The 19,287-nt window shown below is 38.5% G+C and overlaps 1 protein-coding gene across 5 annotated transcripts; it reads right to left on the minus strand.

Annotated features, from left to right (window-relative positions):
- Window positions 1-1,468: 1,468 nt before the first annotated feature.
- On the minus strand, window positions 1,469-17,918 carry LOC104563784 (arylsulfatase D). Of its 5 annotated transcripts, XM_061998556.1 has the most exons (12): window positions 17,783-17,918; window positions 15,912-16,221; window positions 15,568-15,617; window positions 14,881-15,030; window positions 13,438-13,559; window positions 12,105-12,227; window positions 8,626-9,049; window positions 7,784-7,920; window positions 6,416-6,550; window positions 5,621-5,783; window positions 5,202-5,323; window positions 1,469-4,138 (listed from the first exon to the last, which is right to left on the minus strand). In XM_061998556.1, the coding sequence occupies exons 3-12, from the start codon at window positions 15,591-15,593 to the stop codon at window positions 3,768-3,770; spliced, it is 1,773 nt and encodes a 590-aa protein (XP_061854540.1). In that variant the 5' UTR covers window positions 15,594-15,617; window positions 15,912-16,221; window positions 17,783-17,918; the 3' UTR covers window positions 1,469-3,767. The 5 variants fall into 5 exon arrangements, with proteins under 5 accessions (XP_061854540.1, XP_010208648.2, XP_061854555.1 ...); XM_010210346.2 differs by lacking the exon at window positions 15,912-16,221; XM_061998571.1 differs by lacking the exons at window positions 13,438-13,559; window positions 15,568-15,617; window positions 15,912-16,221; window positions 17,783-17,918 and adding an exon at window positions 12,893-13,037 and having other exon boundaries at window positions 14,881-14,959.
- Window positions 17,919-19,287: the final 1,369 nt, after the last annotated feature.

Here is a 19,287-nt window from a genome sequence, read left to right on the forward strand (position 1 = left end):
ATTAACACTCTGTGATCTAAATGATCTAGCTGTGCTTTCTGGCTTCAAACTACTCAGCTAGGAACATAAATCTTTTCTTCTTCCTTAAGGCTAGGATATGATGGTAGAAAATTGGACACAGAAACAAGGCAAATGAGACAAAAAGAGGGGCAACTAGGAGTATGGTGGCTAAAGAAACAGTGAAGATCACATGGAAGCAATTGGGAGGCAAATTATGCTTTCTGTATGCCACAGTAATTCTAGCAATAAATATAAAAGCATAATACCTACCACTCACCATCTAACCCTCCAAGTTTGGTTTAAAAGGCTAAGAGAGGAAGGAAAATTGAGATTGTTAATTGTTGTAAACTCCCTGTCTTTCCCCCATACCCATACTCTAATTCCCTCTGACATTTTTGCTATTGATGACCTGGTGGATCAGCTCCACTGGCAGGCAGGGGCCAGGCTGTCCCCACAGCCAGAGGTTAGCAGGGGAAGATGTAATAGTAGAGTCAGGAGGCTGCCCATGGAAAGCAAACCTCTGTGGAACAAAGTTCCCCATTTCAACCCTCTTTCCCAGTAATGCCCCATGGGAACTGAGCTAGAAGCTATCCAGTGAAGTACTGGCCTTGCAACCCCCAGGGCTGGCTGGCCAGCAAATGAATTCCCTGCTAAAACAAGTAAACAAACAAGCAAAAAAAATCAGCTTTGAGGTATGAGGGAAAAAAGAGCCATCCCCAAAGGAAAACCAGGCAACTTTTTAAAAATAAAACCCCAAAACATTAAAAAAAAAACCCCAACCCTAATCTTTTATTAACTTCATTTACTGCAGGAGTGTTATTTGCACATTCCTCTTTGTCTCAGACTTTCTGGTCTATGCTTCTGAAGAGAGGCTTTCAAAAGCACATCTTACATATTCTTGTCAGAGCAATTGGTGGGTGTCAGTTCCTTTAAAAACTTGGCCCAAGGCATTTAATCCTGCCTCCTGCAGGGGAGAACTGAATAAGTAGCAAGTGTTGAATAAGGAAGAACTATTTTAAAGTAGAAACTAGAAATACAGCTCCTCTATGTCCAATAGAAAGAGCTTTAGTGGTAGAGTGGTAGAAGATCATAAACCACAGGCAGGAAGGCTGTAGGTTAACTCAGCCTGTGTGGAGAACTGCTCTATGGACAGAGCAGGATAGCTGTGGTAATGAAGAGGGTGAGCCAAGTAGCCCCATTGATATATACATATCAACTCTGGCAGCCTGGCTAATCCCCCATTATATGATTACAGCTCCTCTGTCTGTGAGTTCTACCCTGTACCAGTGCCAATACTCATGGCTGCACAGTCTGGCTTGCCATGCAGCTTTGCAGGCCCATGGAGACACTGACCCCTCTTTTTACTGGTTATGTTGCTTATGGTGGTTTAAAAAGAAGATACAATTGTGTCATGCTATAATCCTCTATATAAGAGCTTTATTCAAAGAGAGACAGAAATAAAGGTAGAGATTTTTAGTGTAGATATACTATTTCCCAGAGGCCAAAAGAAATGTTTATACAATACAATGTTTATACAGAACTTATTAACTAGATCTTGATAAATACGAAATAGTGATACAGTGAGATTCATTGTATCATCAGTAGCTTCAGTGCACAGGTCTCAAGGAGACCGTTAGAGACTTATGTTTATCTGGATATAGCAGTAGCAGTTGCACCATTTTCCTCAAGAACTAAGAACTGCCCAAAGAGGTAATGGGTAGAAGTAATCAAAGATGGTAGAAGCTCAAAGAGTGGGACAAAGAAATGAAAGTGGAAGGAAGGAGCTTTCAGCTCAAATTAGGACAAGGACAATCCTGAGGAAAAATGCTTTCGTGCATCAAGGAGCAGATATTAAAGTTTTGGAAATACTAAAGAGAAAGATATTTTTTTGAGGTACTTGGAAGGAACTAGGTGGAAATGGTGCAACACAGGAAGCAGCAAGAAACTCCTGAGTTACAGACCAAGACTGAAGGAAAGGATCCGCTCTGCAAAGACTTGGTGAAGAAAGTAGGGATTTAGTTCTGGCCCTTTTGCCCCAGTGCAGATCTGATCACACAATTCCTGACTCACTTGCCACAATCAGAAGCAGATTGAGCATTGAAAAATGACTGAGAAAATTGAAAAATGGTAATATTTTCAGATCAAAAAACCAACACATATTGAATATGATAAAACCTTTAAATCTAGCCAAGAACATCCAAGGGAAACATAACACATTCAAAGGAGAAATAAAACACATTTTCCTAACAATAGAGGAAAAGGAGGAAATTAAGTAACAATCCAGTACATGTGAAGTGATGGATTCACTTAATTTTTTGAAGTTTTCTTGGTAAAACTGAGTTTCTTTCTCATCAATAGCATTGATGGAGCATCTGGGTAAGTATGTGAAACACATGAAGTCACAGCATAAAATAAAAGTTTGCTTTAAGCTGTAGGGCTTTGTTTATCTACAGATTTCCTGATGGCTGAATTGTGGGAAGCAAGGGAGGAAACAAAACCAAACCAAACATTCATCAGTGCAAATAAACAAGAGAAATAGGTCCTAACACAGTAGTTAGAAAACAGTAAAGAACATGTGAATGAGTAAATGAGCAAATTCTGTTCTCAGATGCCTACATATTCAGATATGATAGCTTAAGTGTATCTATGTCAAAAGATATAACTTGTATTCTATAATGAAAAGTGTTACCTGCAAGGCCACTTTAATAAGAACAACTATTTTAACACAAAGAAGGAAAGAAATGAAGGAAAAGAAAGAACAGTAGCAAAGAGACAGATCTAAGTAACTCTATAGGGATAAAAATGTAACTCATGAAACAAGAAATACCTTAGTTCTTCATTTATTTTTTCTTTCACAGTAAATTAGATTTCATTTTTTTTCATAGTTTTGTGAACCTACTATTTGTTAGCAGGAACCAGTTATGACTTTGATATGGACAGCAAGGTAAACTGTGCATTCCTGCGCCCGAATGACTGAACTGGTTATCAGTGTGACACTTCTGTGGCTATCAATGTCACTATGCCCTTGCCAGTGCTCATTAGGGAACTTGGTGCAATGAGTACTTTGGAAAGAGAAAATTCTTTCTGTTTTGTGTTCTCCATCAACAGTGGCTGGCCCCAATTAGGGGAGTCCCATCCTTCAGTCATTATTCAGCTTGTCATGTTTCTAAGCTTTACACCTCACCTGGGCAATTTCTTGTGATTCAGAAGCCCCAGGCTAATCAGCTGTCATCAGCTACTGAAAGGACTAGCTACAAGGAAAGAAGAAAGCTAATTTTAAAGAAGATTTTCTGTGGAAATGTGGCAAAAAATTTTTTTTAAAATTATTTGGAAGCAGTAGTCTGCAAAAATTTATTGTAGAGACATATACTTGACCAGTAAGGAAAACAAAATTAAGGGAGACTTCAGTCCAAGAATCACTTAGAAATTCAGAATAAAAGTCTTCTAAGTATACATTCATAAGCAACAAAACCTAAGTTTTGATACATCACTACTTTACAGCTCTAATCTTGGCCTGTTTCAGTGCATTTGAACTATTCATCCAGTTGTCAGCAGACAGAAGTTCAAACATGCTCTTCAGATCATTTTGTCTTGATTTCTTCCTGAGTGTCCAGCCTAAAGCTACCTTTACCAAATACTGTGCCATTCACTGAAACAATTGTCTTTTAAAGACTCCATTAAACCAACCAACCAACCCACTCACCAATCAACACCCCCAAAGGAAACCACTCAAAACCCTCTTTTGAGGAAATAACCAGTTCTTTCCTTTATAGGTCGGCAAGTTTATTGTCACCTTCCTTATCACACCAACAGAATGGGAAAGTGCCACAGCATGGCTGCAGCCACGGCTTCCACACCACATTGTACACGGAGAGCTGCTCTGGGACTGGAGTCAGTGTCCTGCGATGCTCTTCTGTGGCTCTTCCAATCTTACTTATTACAGTGTTAAAGAGTGGCTCAGTGTCAGCTGACAGAGGTTTGGCTTCAGAAGGGTCTCGTGAGAGATCAAACAGCAGTGGAGGGTTGTGATGGTTCACACCTTCCCCAAAACATGGGCAAAATCCTCTGTCATAACAACCCCCAGATCCAAGAGGACGGAAGACAGGGGTCATGTAATGAGCCTTCCAGATGGCTCCACCTATCAAGAAAGAAAGAAGGTTTGCAAGGATACTGGTGGTTATCACAAGGCATTAAGAGAGTGAATATTTTCCTAGAATTCAGTTCTGTTTGCACTTCAGCTCTGCACTTATTGGTTGATATAGTATAGTAATTTCATTTAAAATTAAGTGCCACTGAACTAGATCAATAATGTAAAATGATTTCTGACATTTTGAAATAGCTCCGAATTTTTCAGCAAGTATCAGTTATTGCCCGCTTGTTTTTTTTTATGAAGACATGGAAAAAAACATTTGTGTTTTCCATAGCTTGCGTCCTTGTTAAGGTAGCAGAAGGCTGGACAAATGGCTGAGGCAAGAACTTCCCTATGAGACAAGGCCAGTGTGGACTCCCCAGGCCTTGCATTCAGAGAAGTGGGTGAGACCCATCTGAGCTCCAGTAGCCTGCTTGGTATGCCACATGCCTTTGAAACCACAAACAAACTCTCAGTGTTATACAATACAGGCAGTGCTAATAAGGTCTTTACTATCTTTCACCTGGAACTATCTGGAAAGCTGCAATCCCAGAAAAGACATGTTAGAAAAATGTGTGCTCCTGTAGATTGAATGTAATTCTTGGGAAAGAAGCAACAAAGCTGGTGAAGGGTCTGGAGAACGTGTCTAATGAGGAGTGGCTGAGAGAACTGGGATTGTTTAGTCTGGAAAAGAGGACATTAAAGGGAGATCTAATCACTCCCTGCAACTATCTGAAAGGAGATTGTAGTGAGGTGGGAGTTGGTCACTTCTCCCAAGTAATGAGTGACAGGATAAGAGGAAACAGCATCAAGTTGTGCCAGGAGAGGTTTAGATTGGAGATTACAAAGAACTTTTTAATTGAGAGGGTTGTTAGACACTGGCACAGGCTGCCCAGGGAGGTAGTGGAGTTATTATCCCTGGAGATATTTAAAAGATGCATAGATGAGGTGCTGAGGGACGTGGATTAGTGGTGGGATCAGCAGTGTTAGGTTAGTGGTTGGACTTGATGATCTAAAGGTCTTTTCCAAATGAAATGGTTCTATCATTCTGTGATTCCAGTTCTGTACTTACTGTCTTTCTGGTGCCACCGCACAGCATGTATGTGAATACCACAGTAATGAAACAGGAACTCATGCTCTGAGTGCTCAGCTGCTCCTCGCAGTAAAGGCATCAGATCCCTGCCATCAATTACCCTGGGAGAAAAAGCAAAGACCATCAAGTTGCGATAAACTGTACAGCTTCTGCACATCTCGTACTGAAACTGGAAACTGTGAAGGAGGGAGATGCTTGTAGAAGATTGCAGGTAGACACTGAATCTCAAATGTAGAGAAGAGGTAACTCAGCAGTGGTAACTTTTATGTGTCTAAAAAAGAAGAGGATTTTCTGACATTTTGAGGAAAGGGAAATGTGAGACTTTCAGAATGTGTTTCCGAACTAGATTTCCCACATTTTTGTCAGAGAAGGAGGCATAAAGACATTTGTGTTTGTACCTGTCCTGGGGTAATGCCCCTCCAGCCAACTGAACTACTGTAGGATAAATGTCCATAAGGCTTGTAGGTTCATCGATAACTTTGCCTTCAGATAACACTCCTGACCATCTAAATATCCCTGGGACACGGATTCCTCCTTCCCAGCCTCCCATAGCTTTTCCACCTACCATTTAAAAACAAAAAAAGTTTCATTTAAAATAAAGAGAAAATTTAGACAAATGTTATTGTATTATCATAAACTAGTGTTACCTTTATGTGCCTTCCTTACCCTTTTGTTTTTGCTGCTAGGCTCCTTCCCCTCAGCATCAATGAATGTGTGTTCACTATATCAAACCCCTCAAGTGACCTTACACACTTACTTCTTTCCATTGTTTTAGAAACACATTGCCCCTTGAGAACTCAAAATGCATAAAATGTTCAGGCATAAAGGGATTTCCCTGCCTAGATCTCATCTTTCTTTTATAATCTTGTAACACACCTATTGTAGCTAAAGGAAGAGTTCAGGTGTAAGATGCAACTAATATTTAGTGAGAAGTTGCACAACCTTACTAAATATAAACTTGTGATCAGTTGCCTCATGAATCAATTACAGTTTGAGAATTTATGCTTATAAAGAACACCTGTACAGGCTAGAACTATCTACATTTTTAAATGTCTAATTAGAATGAGACAAATTCTCTTCTCAGTGATAAAATATCGCTACTTCTGGAGCGTATAGTCTGGTCTAAGCTTTGAGAGTGGGCTGAGTATTTTACTAGTTGTTGCTGGGTTGTCACCATTTCTGACAGCTCTTACCTCTGTATATTCCATTCCAGCCACCCAGTTGCCTTTTACCTTCTTGTCTTTCAAGCCATCCACCATGATCAGAGGTAAAATAAACTAGTGTAGTATTTTTCAAGCCTTCCCTGTCAATAGCATCTATAACCTTACCTGTAAACATAGGAATAGATGTGTATTAAAAGCAAAAATATCGCTTATACAACATAAATTTTAGCCTTTAACTTGTGAGTGTTTATCAATACAAATTCTTATCTACCTAAGGCTGCTCATTGCAGCATTCTTTAGAGTTGAAATTTGTCTGTAAAAGCATGCAAAATTTGTAATGTGCTGTAACTCTTTTGTTACTGATATTATAACAAAGGGGTGGAAGAACCACAGTCACATACTAGAAGCCTGAATTGTAAGTGCTGAAGTGCCATGTGCTGTAAAAATATGTAGAGAAAGTGTGATTTCCCCCCCCCCCCCAAAAAAAAAATTAGGTTCTGCGTCAGCAGTAGCCAACGTGAGAAATGAGGGGAAAAAAAAGTCATCTTATCTTATCTTATATTGTCTAGATAACAGTATTTACATTAAATTACTGGCTGGATATTGTATACATTAATAATATAGCTATTTTTTATTTTAAAGTAGTTCTTGAGCTGTTCCTGATCTTCTTAATTTTATTTATGGTGTGTAAATGTTTGACAGGTAGGTTTGAAAACTGATTCTTTCTATTTGCTTACCTGATTCTCATCCATTTTACAAATATGACCAAATTTCCTGTGCTATGACTGGGTCATAAATAATTCTCCTCCTCCAGAAAACAGGTTAAAAAATGACATGAATCTACTTTCAGGGGATGTGCCAATTAACACTTCTGAACATTTCTGGATTAATGAATAGGGCTGAAAAATGTTCAGTACTCTACTGAATGAAGTAGTCACAGAGAAATAGCCCATTGGTTTACAACTGGAATTAATTTGCCTATCAGTTTTATCACCTTCTGATGTGTGCTACTTAGACATAGATAAGAGATGACCATAAAAGGCTGAAATTATCTGATATTTAATAATCACAGAAAACTAAATAACTCTGATTTAGTAAGAAAAGCAGGAGAGCTCCTTGATGGGAGCCAAGGGGATATAGTTAAAACTGGTAAACACTAGACCAAAACACCTGAGTGAACAGAAAGCCTCATTTGGTTCAAGAGAGGACAAAGTAAAAAGCCAGTGCTATAAGGCAGCAATTCTCATAGAAGATTGACTGATATTCATTAAAAGCCTGGAACTTTTTTTCTTCTTGTTTTTAATTCTCTTCCTTGTTCTTTTTTACTACATTTTTATTACATATTCAGACCTAGATATTAGGTAGTTGGAAACAGTATTATTTGCTATGGTAACTTACCCACCATCCAGTCCATCTCCTCCACATTGTCTCCATATAAACCATGCCTGCTCCTCCCAAGAAACTTCTCTGTGGTGAGGAGAGGGGTGTGGGAGTGTAAAAAGGAAAGAAAGAGGAGGAATGGTTTGTTTCTATTTCTAAAAAAACCCAGAAAACAACACTTTGTTATTTGGGAGGAAGGTTCGCAACATACGTAAATGCCAATCATAATGGAAAATGGTATTATCATCTGTGTATACACTTACTTCAAAAATCACTTCAGAAACATCTTACTTTGTAAGGTATTAAACCTCACTGACTAGGATCTGCCTGATAAAATAAAGTTTGGCTTATATACAATTACTGTCTTTTTTTCACTAAATCATAGATAGAAAAGTTCCAGATTGAAGCCACACCTTCTGTTATTGCAAGCCACCTCTGTGCTTCTCAAATGAGGACAGCAGGTTCATCACCTTCTAGATGTTGCACTCACATCAGTCTGGATGATAAGTGGCCCACACATGCATTTCTACCATCAGCTGCCATATCTTAAAGCTTCAACATGGGTCTTATTGACAGAAATATATATTTATTCAATATGGCCTAGAAATATTCAATCCAAACCTTAGAAATTTTGAAATGTTACAAGCTTTAGCAAAGCTAAGGATAAAAGATACTTTTAAGCAACATATAATATATAATTGATATAATTATTAATAGTATTCATATTTTACAGGCATAATAATACTTATCATTCTATATAATACTACAACAATTACAAAAACTTCACATGGGTAAGTGCCATTTAAAAGTTGCAAGATGTGCAAGAACCAGAAAAATTGTGGTCAAAGGAAACACTTTACCTTTCAATAAATGAAATGGACTCTCTCAAGATAAGGGAAGTAGTCCTGTCTGTCACCATTGGCTGCTCAGTAACATCATGGTTTCTCATCATAATGCAGTTCCAGTAGCGTACAAACCCATAACTTGAGAACCAGGACACAAAGAACAGAAGACTAAACCCAGCAAGGCAGGTCAGCGTTTTCCAGCGAACTGAAATCAAGCCGGTCAGTCTTCCCAGGGCAGCGGTGAGTGTAAGGAGGCAGATCATCTGAGTGTAAAGCCAGAGCTTCCTTCTAAAGCCTCTGTCCATCTCTGGTGTTTCTGTTGGTTGGCAGTCACTTATTAGCGTAAAAGGCATCCCATAAAAGTAGTCAAACCCATGATTTAAAGGGTGATGACAATGGTCGTTGCGGGACTCACAGTTAACACCTTGATGCCACTTTCCTGAAAAGATAGATTATTAAAATGTAAAGAGGCAATATTTTAAAACAGGCTTTTCCTCATTCAAAAATAAAAAAAACATTCTCAAAAAAGTGTTGGTTTCTTTCCTAATTGTGATAACTTCTTCATCCTACACATATGTACTGAGTATGTAGTGATATAATGGGATATATCTAAGGACTAATGAAAGTAGACCCCTACAAGTTAGAAATTTTCAACAGAGTTGTTTGTGCTCTGTACATATATTCATGCTTTGATCAAATATGGAAAAAGACTATAAAGGGAACTAAAAATGAGAAAAATTTGGATTTTCAGAACCGAGCAAAAAAATGTACAGACTTCCTGAAGACCGATTAGGTATGAAATAGAAGGAAGATGCCCATTTGTAAACACAGGGCAAAACAACATTGCCCTGTTGTCTCTTAACCTTCAAGGTGATATGCAGACTTGTTTCTGGAAAGTTTTGAACAGCTTGATGTCAGAACTATTGCAACACTAGGTGACGTGTTGATGCCAGACTGAAAAGGGAAGCTATGGAGAACATAGTTAAGTAACTGGTGGCTTAGCAGTGGGTTTGACAGACAAAATAGCAGATCCAGAAGAACTTGTGACCAGGATTTCTCATGGATCTGTACATATGTAAGAGCTTTGCTGATAATAAAATATCTGTATATTGGATGAGAGTAAAAGGCTTCATTTTATAAATATTTTTACCACTTATTTATATTGCATCAAATTTTTAAAAGTTAAAGCCACCTTTTTTTTTAATACTGAAGTCTTCATATATCTCAAAAGGAACATGTCTTGACTTTTTACAACACTATTTGCTCTTTATTAAGAACATGTGTCTACTATTACTGTGAAAAGCATATTAAAATCATGCCTTTGCTTTCCTTCCCATCTGTTTAAACAGATTGGTTAGGTGCTTACATGAAGACATAACAAATTAGCTCATTTGACCTGAACGTGGAGGCTTGTGAATATTTGAATCAAGCAACTGAAACCTACCTGTCATGAGAGACATGTAGTTTAATTGCATTTTATGACCTTTGGTGTAATGCAGACATTGGATACCAGATCTGTATAGATCAAAATTAACATCTAGAATTTTACTTGAAAAAAAACCCTGTTTCTTCTTGTGGAGTAAGGAACTGTGTGCTTACAGGAGGATATTATCCTAAACAAATGCTTCACTATGTTAGCAACACATATACTAGCAGCCAACTCCTAATAAGTTTCAACGGTGTGCCTTACAGTAGGAGCAGAAAAAGTTTTGCTTTTTGGATATAAAGAAAGAATAAGTTCTATTCTAGGTGAATGAATTGCTTTCAAGCAAAATATCTACTCAATTTACCTCTTGACATATTTAGAGCCAGCTATAGAATGAAACAGGTTTGTAATCAATACAGGGATGCATTGGTCATAAATAAAGGTGTAGCTAAATTATCTGTGGACTTCCAATGTATTGCAACACCTAAATCTTCATATGAGGTCAATAAAGGCATCTAACATTCTACAAAATTGTATAATTAAGATAAATTAATCTTTGAGGACATATGTTATACAACATTGGCTTTCTGACTAGAAAGAATCTGCAATTTCCAAAATAAAAGTCTCATTATCACATCAAGCTGCAGATTGTTAACAGGATTTAACTTTGCAATTAAACTGATTGTCCTCAGAGCAAAGCAATCACAAACCATTCAGGTGAGACTATTTAATGCTGATTCAGGTGTGGCAATGTGGGTAGATTTGTTGGGTAAGATTTCTTGCTTCATGACTTGAATGTAAAGTTGTTCTGATGGTTGTTTTTTTCATGTCACTTACCACCAGTGCTTTCCATCATCCCCCATGGTGCAATTAATCAGAATCTGTCAATCTGGTTAAACCAAATAATGCTCTAGACACCTGTAGTGTGATTTTTAGCTGAGATGCCCATAGGGAAAAAAAAATGCCAGCAGATTTTGCTAAGTACCTTCTAGGAGATATGCAGCACAATCTCTCTCCAAGGCAATTCCTTTGGCAAAACAGAGATGAATCTGATTGTTTTGTTAGTGATTACATGCCGAAACCAAGCTGAAGCACATGGCTAGTAGACATTGGCTTTTTTATGATCTGCTTAAAACAACTAAAATAATATTGCTACAAAACTAACAGGAGAAGATTTGTTAAGAAAGAACTTCAAAAGCTTGGATGGCTTCATTTAGTATTCTTCTCCATGGTTTAGAATTATTCTGCTGAATGAATACAAATCCATTCCTGCAGACACTTTTATTAGTAAATTCAGTTTAACTGTGCAGCCAATATTTTTTGTCATACATAGATTTTGGATATTGTCATTTTGATACTCAGATGAGGCAGGGAAAATAGCTGAAAACTTTTATCTGTTTGTGGAACTCTGTGACATATCTAAGATAAATAACTGTTAGAAACTGGATCATGACCAAAAGTTACAACTTTACAAAATAATTAGTTCTATAAAATATGAAGTAAAATATAATTCATATTAGCTGAAGGAGGTGGTGTTTTGTGGGCTGCACCAAAATCTCAGTGAACTATAGTGACATGCTGTAATTAAAGAGAACATAATTGCTCTGTTTCTGTTTTTGAAAGGCCACATCCTGTGATATTATGAACTGGCTCTATCGTGTCAAGTAGCATCTGTTCCTTTTTGTTGCAAATCTGCTCTGAGCTGTGTAAAGCATCATCATGCATATTTAAATGGCACACATTTTTGGTTTTTACAAAGTAGCATTGAAATAATTATCATATACCTGATAGGGCAGTATTAGAGAGATATTAACATATTTTCCAGTATGCATTTTAGCAATCACAGCAGTGCCTGAAAGCAGGTCCACAGTAAAGATTGTTCTCCTCATCAGGTGCTTGTTCTTTTAAGAGATTTTTTTTTTCAGTCAGGATTTCCTCTCACAAGATATTCTTAAATCAGGAAATAAAAATATTACAACAGAGGCATAAGCAGTTGCTCACTGAAACAAATGTTTTGAGATGTGCAAGGGAAACATATTCTATGCCATCTTTGAGAATGTCCCCATACCGATCAGTCCTGTACTGTAGCCTTGCTGCTGCAGTATCTTGGCAAAAGTGGTTTCGTTTGGCGGAAGCCCTCCTGAGCCACCATTCCAAAAAATGACACGGTAATTGTTTGTAGCATCCATTCCTAAAAATACAGTAATAAACAATCTTGGTATGTATAACTGGTAAAGTACTTTTATCAAACATAATTTCTGTTTTCCTGGTTTCATTGACATTATAATTAAATGTCTATCCTAAAGCTGATTTTTTTCAGAAGTGAATCTAGGACTCTGGACAAGATTAAGAGAGTTAAGTTTCCTTATCATGTAACATCTATTCTTCTTTGTGTGTCATACTGAGACATTTTCTTTGGAATGGCACAATTGTGTATGTCATAGTGGCATCCAGGCTGTATGAAGTGCACTTGCTCTGAGGATGAGGATAGGGAGAAGGGTAGGGAGAATTCAGCCACCTCTCAGCCTTGAACTCCAGCTTGCATAAGGCTGCCAGGGAACTCATGATTTCTCTGCATAGTGACATGGCTGGTATTTGACTTCTGAAACCCACGGAGTAGCTATCTAGCACCACGGTCTTCTCAACTGCAAGTTTACACCATTATTTAGCATTACATACTGTCATAACCCCATCACACATGATGTGAAGCGGAACCTTTCATGGAAGCACTAAACGTCTCTGGCCCTCTTGTTATAGTGGGACAGAGTCTGTATAGGCACACGTGCATTTTCAAGCTCTCTCTCTCAGTGGAAACTGTCATGATAAAAGCAGGATGACATGTCAGCTCCAAAATACCTTGGGAATGAAGGCACTGAAGATGATTTGCAATAGAAGAGGCATTAGAGTTGCTGTTAGAACCATGTAGAGCTATTTGTTTTTCATATCTCTTCATCTCAGGGATGCATATTGACAGGATAGTATTTTTTCTTCAAAAACAGAACTGAGAAAAATAATATAGCTGTCATGCTGTTATTTTGTAGGACAGATGTATTTTGACACATAGGTAACAAAGCTTTCCAGTAAACTATTTATTCTGCACCTTGACTGGAGGGAATGGATGCACATCTGCATAGATCTACTCTGCTCCCTTCAGGGCTGAACTGTTTCTAATATCTGATAAGAAGTCACTTGTGACAGATTAATGTGCCTAGTGCTTTAGAAAAGTGTTATTATTATTCATGTTCTGTGTAATGGCTTTTTTGAATGTAGCAATTTATACTAACTCCATTCTGGTTGCAATGTTATTTATATGCTCTCACTTCTTTCGTGCCCATTGTACAACATTGTTCCCTTGAGCAATAAAGCAGTGTTAAAAGGCTGCTTGGTTTTGCAAGGCAAACCTGATCTAACTGGGTATCTGCCAGTGAGGAAAGCTGCTCTGCTGGGGGTGCAAAGTGGAGCTGCAGCAATGTGTTGGGTCAGTTTCACTCCTTCCTTTGCCAGGCGATCAATGTTTGGGGTCCTGAAAATGCAACCAACACCATCAGATTTCATTCAGAAAGTCTTCAAGGGAATGGGGATGAGGAATAATTTACTTACCTTTATTTTGAGAAGTTTCTTCTATTTGAATATGGACAGGACATATTTAATTTTTAAATTTTGTTTTAGTTTTCTCAAGTCATGGGGAAATACTGGTTTTTTTTTTTTTCATTCTTCATTAACCATCATTATCTGGATAAATTTCAAGCCAATCATTCCTTCTTGTTTCCCAAGTCCTGTGCAAAAATGTACCCCACTGTTCTTTGAAAGGAACTTATCTCTTGGGGATGATGCCACGCTGAAGCGGAGGCCTGGCCATGCAAAGCCCTATCAACTACCTGTCAAGGTGAGGTTCTAAGGACCGGATAAGGAAGTGATCATGCCAATTTTTGTTTTCTTTATAGAAGTGACAAGCTGGTAGGAAGCCAGCTGACAATACTGCTCACTGGTTTTCAAATAGAAGGCAAATTCTGTGTCCTTGGGTGTAAAAAGAGAGTATTTCCTAGTAAAAGCTTGTTGCAGCGATTTATATTGTATTTTGAGATGAAACTGAGAAAGAATGGCAAAATAGAACTAAATGAAGTTGTGAGGCCTGATTTGTTGAAAGAGGCAACAACACTTCTTTCTTTATGTATATGCAAGAGCTTAATTGATTCTGAATGTTGGGCCATCATGGACAGGGATTTCCCACATAAAGCTGCTCAGGACTGCAGAGTAGGCTGGGAATGCCCTCTAAGCTGTGAGATAATCCTGGTAGTGCTTTATATTTACTATTAATGACACCCATGGGAAAACTTCCCATTTCTCCAGGAAATGAAGATAGCTTAGGTTGATGATGGTATGAAATCATATAATGGTTTGGGTTGTAAAGGACCTTAAAGATCATCTAGTTCCAAGCCTCTTGACATAGGCAGGTACATCTTTCATAAGATTAGGTTGCTCATAGCCCTGTCCAGCCTGGCCTTGAACACTTCCAGGCATGGAGCATCCACAGTCCCTCTGGGCAACCTGTCTCAGTGCCTCACCATTCTCACAGTGAAGAGCTTCTTCCCATATATTTAATCTAAATCTCCCCTCTTGTTGGCCCCATTTGTGTACTGGAAGGCTCCTACAAGGTCTCCCCAGAGCCTTCTCTTTTCCAGGCTGAACAACACCAACTCTCTCAGCCTGTCTTCAGAGGAGAAGTGCTCCAGCCATCAGATCATCTTTGTGGCCCTCCTCTGGGTGGCCATATGGGCAGGGAATTGCAGTCTTATGTTAAAAAACACACCAGCTCTGTTCACTGTTATGCTTAGTTTCCTTACCTGATAGTATTATTCCCATAGCAACCCACATCTCCTATACCAAGGTCATCAGCCATTAGAAGGACAATGTTTGGCTTTGTGATGATTGAAAGCTGTGTCAATGACGACTGCAAAACCAGACCAAAAATCAGGGGTGTGACCAGGGATGTCCTGAAATATAGAAAGAAAGAAGCCAGTGGCCTGGTCATTCATCACTCCCACTCCAAGTGGCTTAAGACCCATTCACGTAAGATTGGCTGCAGACCAGATCACTCCCTGCCCAGACATATAGGTTATGTTAAATTTTGATTAAAAAAATGAAAAGATGTAATGAAAAGGAAAAAGTCAATAGCATAAATTGAAAATTTCATTTACTGATTATTTCCAGACTTCCTATGAGCAGTCTCACTTGGTTATTTACATATGATAGATGGCTTGTAAATTATTTTGCTTTAGTGGCTTATGATGTTTTTCAGAAGTTGATCTAGGGAACAGAATGTAACCAACTTCCTCTGACATCCTCTCTCTCAGACTGGGACCTTTGTGTAATGAAAGAATGAAGAACAAGAAAAACAAACAAAATCACTTTATGAGGATACTTTCTACACAAATAACCCTACTCTTTTATAATATAGTATTAAGATATTGAACTTTGCTCACTTTAGATCTAAGTATGATGAAACAATATTTACTGAACTATTTTCTTACCAGTAAGATGTTAGTTGCCAAATCATTTCTACATTTGGAGCATTCAGATCCTGCAAAATGAAGAGAGAGAGGCTTTTTGCATCTTCCTAGTAATCACTGTGATAGAAATAGATAAAAAACTTAATAAAAATCTATCAACACTCTCTCTGTTTAGTAAAACTTCAATGCACCTCAGATTAGACCCTAAATGAAGAAGAGTAAAGGCGTTACTGTTTTGGGTTTTTTTATTGCTAGCACTTCTTCACTTCTTAGAGGAATTCTTATTTTTGTATAGAGATATTTATCTTAAAATAGCAAAATAATTCGCTTTTGTTATGCAACTCAGCTGTGTGAAAAATACTTACTGTTCAGAAGAGAAGAGTTTTTTAAAATCCAATCCTCAATATAATTTATTTTCCTGTAATCACAGAGACAGTAGCAGCCCACTGCTTCTTCACAAACTGTGCCGAGTTTCCTTTCAGGTTTGTAAGAGATATCTTTCGTTCCTTTTCCAATGACGGCATTTCCTTACAAGACACTGAATTTTTGACCTCCTGTTGTTTGATTCTGAGCTGAGCCTTTTCCTTCTTTGTATGTCAGATTTCAGGGTGTGATACTCTTTGCCCCCTCTCTGCAGAACTTTCTGTAATGTTTCCTCTGAGGCTTTCTCTTTCACTGCCAGGACAAGACAAACTCCTTAAAGGCTTTGAAGTAAGGGCAAAACGATCTTGCTTCAAAGGCTTTAAAACATATTCTTTTCAAATGTATCCCATGTCTGGTTGAACTATCTTGAGCATCTCAATTTTATAAATTATGTTGTTTTCACATTTTGTATTCCAGAAATGATAGTATTTAGCAGCTTAGTTAATATTCATTACATTTTATTTGTCAACACTACAGGCCTCAATGGGAGAATTTAAATTTCTGTGCTTAGGAAATTGGCATTCAAACAGCTCTAAACATTTGCTTACAAGCACAAATGCAGATGTATCATCACTATCTACAGACACTCAGACTTAGTTTCCTGCAGTTGGATTTGTGTCTTTGCTGCATTCTGAGTTGGTATGGGGAAGATACTGGAGGACACCTCAGCCATCTTTTACAAATACATGCGACGTGCCTCCAAAAAAGTTGAAATAAATGAGTTGGAAATATGTGAATTTAATTGTGTAAGTTGTTGTCTCTAACTGCCTGTACTTCACGCTAATGAGACACTAATTCAAAGCACTGACTGCAGCTTAAGGCTGAGTTTCCTCAGAAGCTGCCTGTCAAATAGCTGGTAATACACAGAAAACAGTTATTACACTGACTGGTATTATCCTCTGTCAAGCCATTTCCTTAGTGATAGGTGATGGCAATCTGTCAGAGAAACTTTAGCAGTTTGGGTGGGGAGAGGGACAGTGAAAGCAGATGATCCTGTTCCTCCCCTTCCTGAGAAGTCAGGGGGAAACCCAGGTCACCCCGTGGCAGTGCATGTCCTTGCTCTGGCAGCTGGGTCAGCAGCAAGTGCCTGCCTGATCCAGCCACCAACAGTTCAGAGAATGCCTTTTTGGAGACCTCTTTTGGGTCTTGCCAAAGTGGCACTTAAGCCATGCTGCAAGCAAACTGCCCACTTTGCTATCTGAATTGAACTCATCTTAAAGCGAAACTCCTCCCTCTCCCATTATTTAACCAGCCCAAATTAATTTAGCTTCTATCTCTTTCTTCATCTATTTTAATAATCCAGGGAGATATAGCTTGCACATCTTTCATATGTCACCATTTTCCTGTACTGACTGAAATTTTGTAATCTGTCTTTACTTTTCTGTTAAAATACTCAGAAGATACTGAAATCCCAATACAATCCCAGTTTGCAGAGAAGAAAATATTAGTAATTTTAGATACACTCAGACATACCTTCCACAACAACAGTACCCATTTGTGGCATCAGTGAAAGGTCTTACGGTAATTCAGTTCAATTTGGTACTGTTCACTCTGTGAAATTATATTTTGAAAATTCGTACTTTGTAGATTTGATAAACATAATGTATAAGCCAGACTCATGATAACAAGTTGCCTGAAGCTCTTTATACACAGGCTTGTATGAGAGTAAAGTTGTTGTAGAGAGAGATGCCTTTTAAAAACTTACTAGAGATATTTTTACCTACAAAAGCTAAAAAAAAAAAAAAAAAGTTTCCAAATGCCCATTAACATTTTCACAAGCATTTCCCAAGTTCAGAAGGAAGGAGTACAGTACCTGGTCAAGTTATGCCCAAAGCAGACAGCTGTTAGACTGGACTGTGAGCTTATTTTCAGTCAACTTGAAACCATTCCAAATATTTCAGCACAACGGCTGCTGCTACAGCACAGTATCTAACGTCTGTTTCTGAAGGCAGTCCTTACATCTGCCTTAGCTGCTCATGCGCACTTCCCCACAGGAAAACTGTGTCATATCAGATCTTGCAAGCAGCTGGATGGTCTAATCCATCCCAGAGTTCCTGAAGCTGCCTGTCCCTGCTGCTTTTTGCACAATGGTGACATTCATACGTGTGAGGATTGGGCTGTGGAACACCACTGTTGCTTTCTGTCCAGCCATCATTTTCTCAAGGGAAGGGAAAGATCTCCTTCAAGTCTGAGACACTCCCATGAAAGGCACTATAAATAAGATCCTCATAAACCTCTCCTCCTTTCTACCAAGGATAATAAAAAACACCGTACTTCCAAAGCAACGATTCTTTGTCTGCAGAAAGAGAAATTGAGCGAATACCTTCACTTTATGGCAGCCCCGAGTGCCTGCAGCGATGACAAGGTCATCTCTGCACATACAGTGAGAAACAATTTTAGGGTGTGAGGAGGAAACGTCAGCAAGAGACTTGAATTCACTTTTTCAGAAAATGAGTCATTTGGCTTCACTTCTGAGTGCTGCCTGTGTACTAGTCATTACTCAAAGGGACCAATTAAGGTTACATGTTGGCTAATGCTTGCTTTCTTGATTTTTCTTGTTTGAGTCCTCTTGTACCTAGTGTTTTGTGACAGCATGAGTTACTACCAAACAACAATCTTGCTTTATGGAGGAAGAGTTTCCTGTGTTTTTATATCTTAAAAGATAAGGGAAATGTTACAAGTTGGTGTTTCATCACCAATTGCAGTGCTCAGACTGGTTTGCTAGTGGAGCATCTCTGAGACAAGACACAGCACAATAGGTGATCCCTCCCCTGCTCTCCACAACCTTTCCATGTTGAGGTAGTTACAACTGACACACAGAGAAATGGTGGATCTGGTTTTCCTTTTCTCAGTGCCTTTTTCTTTATCCCCACCCCTGTTAGAGCACCTCAATCTGTACCTTTCTAATCCTCATCCCTTTTCACACTATTTAGCACTTCAGGAGTCAGGATTTCTTGATGACTGATGCCCTCTGCTGCTGTATATTTTCTAAACAGAAATCACCTTCTGAAGTGCTGAGTTTTTCTGCCCAGGTTGCAATCAATCCCAGCAGGGCCTTGCTGACTGGGAGAGCCCCTCTTGCAGCTGGGGCCCCTTCCACAACTCTACTATTCTCCTTATGTTTTTCCAGGACTTCTTGAAAATTCTGTAGCATTTGTAACAGAAAACCACAAACTATAATTGCTATGTTACTTACTAAATTTAGAGCAGAGCAGACAATTGAATATACATCTGCAGTTACACTGCAGGATCATGTCTTTGTTGTTTTGTAAGTAGTCTTCTCCTAACACAGAAAGAACTAGACCAGATCACTCCTGT

Source organism: Colius striatus, chromosome 1, assembly GCF_028858725.1.
Source record: "Colius striatus isolate bColStr4 chromosome 1, bColStr4.1.hap1, whole genome shotgun sequence".
Taxonomy (NCBI): domain Eukaryota; kingdom Metazoa; phylum Chordata; class Aves; order Coliiformes; family Coliidae; genus Colius; species Colius striatus.